The 3182-nt window shown below is 49.5% G+C and overlaps 1 protein-coding gene across 1 annotated transcript; it reads left to right on the top strand.

The window, feature by feature from the left end:
• LOC121985952 (transcription factor MTB1-like) lies at positions 1-2320 on the top strand. The gene has a single exon (XM_042539694.1). It carries the CDS (start codon positions 318-320, stop codon positions 2115-2117), a length of 1800 nt encoding a protein of 599 aa, XP_042395628.1. The 5' UTR covers positions 1-317; the 3' UTR covers positions 2118-2320.
• The last annotated feature ends 862 nt before the right edge of the window (positions 2321-3182 follow it).

The following is a 3182-nucleotide window of genomic DNA, read 5'->3' as shown; positions in this document are numbered from 1 at the left end:
CGTTTATATCACGAAACCCGCGCCCCCTCCAGTTTCGCCACCTGTACCGTTTAGCTGCGTTGCTTCCCGTTCTCCCTTCTCTTTCCCCCCTTCGTTCTGTTCGTTTATCCTCGCCGTTCGCCTTTACAGCGCCATAGGCCTACGCTTTGGCTTCCCCTTCCTCTTCTCTCATCCTTCTCGAAACCCTAAATTGTTGATCTGATCCGTACCTATTCTTCCCCTCCGATTTGGTTTCAATTATTAATTTGTGTGGTAAATGGTGGAGACGGAGCATTGGGATCTGTGAATCCGTCGAAATTTCAGTCCCGGCGGTGGCGATGGGAGCTTTTTGGACCGATGATGACAGGAAGATGGCGGTGGCGGTTCTCGGCCCCCAGGCCTTTGACTATCTCGACGCTCGGCACGCCGCCTCTCCCGACGGCCACCTAACCGCTGTCGGCGGCGGAAACGGCGACCTGCAGAACAAGCTCCAGGACCTCGTGGAAGGCCCCGGATCCGCATGGGCTTGCGCCATCTTCTGGCAGATCTCGCGGTCGGTGGATGGGGAGCTCGTGCTCGGCTGGGGCGACGGCTACTGCCAAGAGCTCGGGGATGGCGAGGAAGAGAGCGGCGGCTTTTCGAGTCATCCCCTCGACGGCGTGCGCCAGAAGATGCGGAAGCGGCTGCTAGAGCGGCTGCACGCGCTCTCCGGTGGGTTGGACGACGAGAACTACGCACTTCGGCTTGACCGCATCACTGATGCAGAGATGTACTTCCTGGTATCCATGTACTTCTCGTTTCCCAGAGGGGATGACGCTCCCGGAAGGGCTTTCGCTTCTGGGAAACACATATGGATATCCGAGGGGGAGCTAATGTCGCCAGCGTGCTCCAATTACTGCGTGCGAGCATATCTCGCAAGATCTGCGGGTTTCCGAACGATCGTGTTCGTTCCATGCGATGCCGGCGTGCTTGAGTTGGGCTCGGTGAATGGCTTGCCTGAAAGGTTCGAAACGCTTCAGATGATCATATCCGTATTCGGTCAGGGCCACATCAAGCTGACTGCCGTGGCTGGGGAGAAAACAGACAAAAATATGTCTCCGGTTTCCGCCTTTCCTTACAGTGCCAAAGATCAAGTCGACAAGTTTCCAAAGCTTATTTTTGGGACGGATTTGAGCACTGGCCGCCGTAATGCTAATGAGAGAGCTTCAATCGTGAAGCGGGAACAGATCCAAATGGATATAATCACAAAGCATAGCGATCGGCATCAGACAAGCCCACTCGTCAATGGTGCTGCGATGCCTCAGTGGAATCAAAACCATGCCATAAACTCTCTTCAACAGCACTTCCGCAATGGCTCACCATATGTTCGACAAGCTAATGGAGTCATTGGTAATGATCCTGTGATGAACCAGCTCCACCAGCAGCAGCAGCAGCAACCACCAGGGCAACAGCAGCACCTGGAATCGCATTCACGCCCTCTGCTGGCATCTGGCCAAATTAATTTCATTTCGGAGGCGCTGGCAAATACTCCTTCCACTGGTATGTTGATGACTCGTACGGGTGCGGCTGACTCGGAGCTCTCAGACGTCGAGATTCCATCCAAAGAAGAAAACCCGGTGACAATGGAAGATCGCCGACCAAGAAAGAGGGGTCGTAAGCCGGCAAATGGCCGGGAAGAGCCCCTCAACCACGTAGAAGCCGAGCGCCAGAGGAGGGAGAAACTTAACCAGAGGTTCTACGCACTGAGAGCCGTGGTGCCCAATATCTCCAAAATGGATAAGGCCTCTCTGCTCGGGGATGCCATAACCTACATCACTGAACTCCAGAAGAAGCTCAAAGAGATGGAGGCGGAGAGGGAGATGTGGGGTGATCCATCATTCATGGATTACAAACATCAGGTCCATTGGCCTGAGATCAATGTCCAAGAAGCACGGGATGAAGTAATTGTTCAAGTGAGTTGCCCTATGGACAGGCATCCGGTCTCCAGGGTCATTCAAGCGCTCAAGGACTCACAGATTAATGTGGTGGACTCGAAGGTTTCCGCTTCTAATGGCTGTGTCCTGCACACGTTTGTGGTGAAGCCACTAGGGACCGAGCAGCTTACGAGCGAGAAGCTAATGGCTGCTCTTAACTCTTGAGTTGAGCGCCACTTAACATTCTCATGACAAGATGGCTACATATTTTAGTTTTCTTTGTTAAGTGAATTAGTTTATATTGACAGTTATACCACCATTTAAGATTCCGTAGCCTATAACTTAGCTGTAAGACCACTCACCACCATTGCCTACAGTTCGTTGAGTCGGTAATGCAGTGTACTCGGTGAATTAATTTTTGTTCCATAGATTCTTTGCTCAGCTTTTCTAGTTCGGACACCTTCAGTTATCTTGCGACAAGTAGGTCATAGGGAGTACTTTTCTATGGAAAAATTGTTTCAAAATTCAAACTAGCACATGTGAGTTCTCTGCCCCTCGTCTGCATTGACTTCAGTCTGGCATTTCAACACATTAATCACAGACAGAGGCCAAAGTTCTTCTTTGAATCCTGAGTGGTTGTTTGACCAAGATATGTAGATTTATTGCACGAACTGTAGAACACATGCTTTGTGACCAATTTGTTTTTGAACGTCGAAACAAGAACCAGAGAGGAGCCACTAGCTTTGAGGAAAAGAGGGAAAAAGAACTTGTCAACAGTCCAAGGTATTAATTTCCCAAATTGTTGACCAAATACCTTTTGCAAGTTACGACGGTGTTAACTCATGCAAAACGTGTGGTGCTCTGCAGAATTTGAACACACGAATTTCTCACCTCGACGCTTTTGGTGAGTGAAAACTCGCATCGCGTTCTGTGACTTTTCTGTGTCTCCAGAAATCGAGTTGCTGCGCTCCTTGTGGGAAAAAGGACAAAGCAGCGTAGAAAAGCAAGCTCAGGCGTGTAACCTCTTCTTTCGGATGGTAACTTCTGCTGTAGATTCTCGATAGAGTTAATATGTGTACTTTGGTTTTTGAAATTCACTGAGTTGTTTCCCCACCTGCCTTACTTTTTATAACTACTAAATGATAAAAGTAAAACAAAAACAAAAAGTAAATACTACTATCGCTTTTATTATTATTGATTCCACTCCACCTTCGTCTGGCTTAGGATGGTTGGCATGCAGCGTGACTGAACCGCTGCCAGAAGTAGCATTATAAAGCTGCCTGACCAGGT

Source organism: Zingiber officinale, chromosome 5B, assembly GCF_018446385.1.
Source record: "Zingiber officinale cultivar Zhangliang chromosome 5B, Zo_v1.1, whole genome shotgun sequence".
Classification (NCBI taxonomy): domain Eukaryota; kingdom Viridiplantae; phylum Streptophyta; class Magnoliopsida; order Zingiberales; family Zingiberaceae; genus Zingiber; species Zingiber officinale.
Note: the sequence above shows the minus strand (reverse complement) of the source record. Positions and strands in the feature narration are given on the sequence as shown.

What these genes read in the sequence shown, in the direction of transcription:
- LOC121985952 (XM_042539694.1), top strand. Translation starts at nt 318, where the DNA reads ATGGGAGCTTTTTGGACCGATGATGACAGGAAGATGGCGGTGGCGGTT.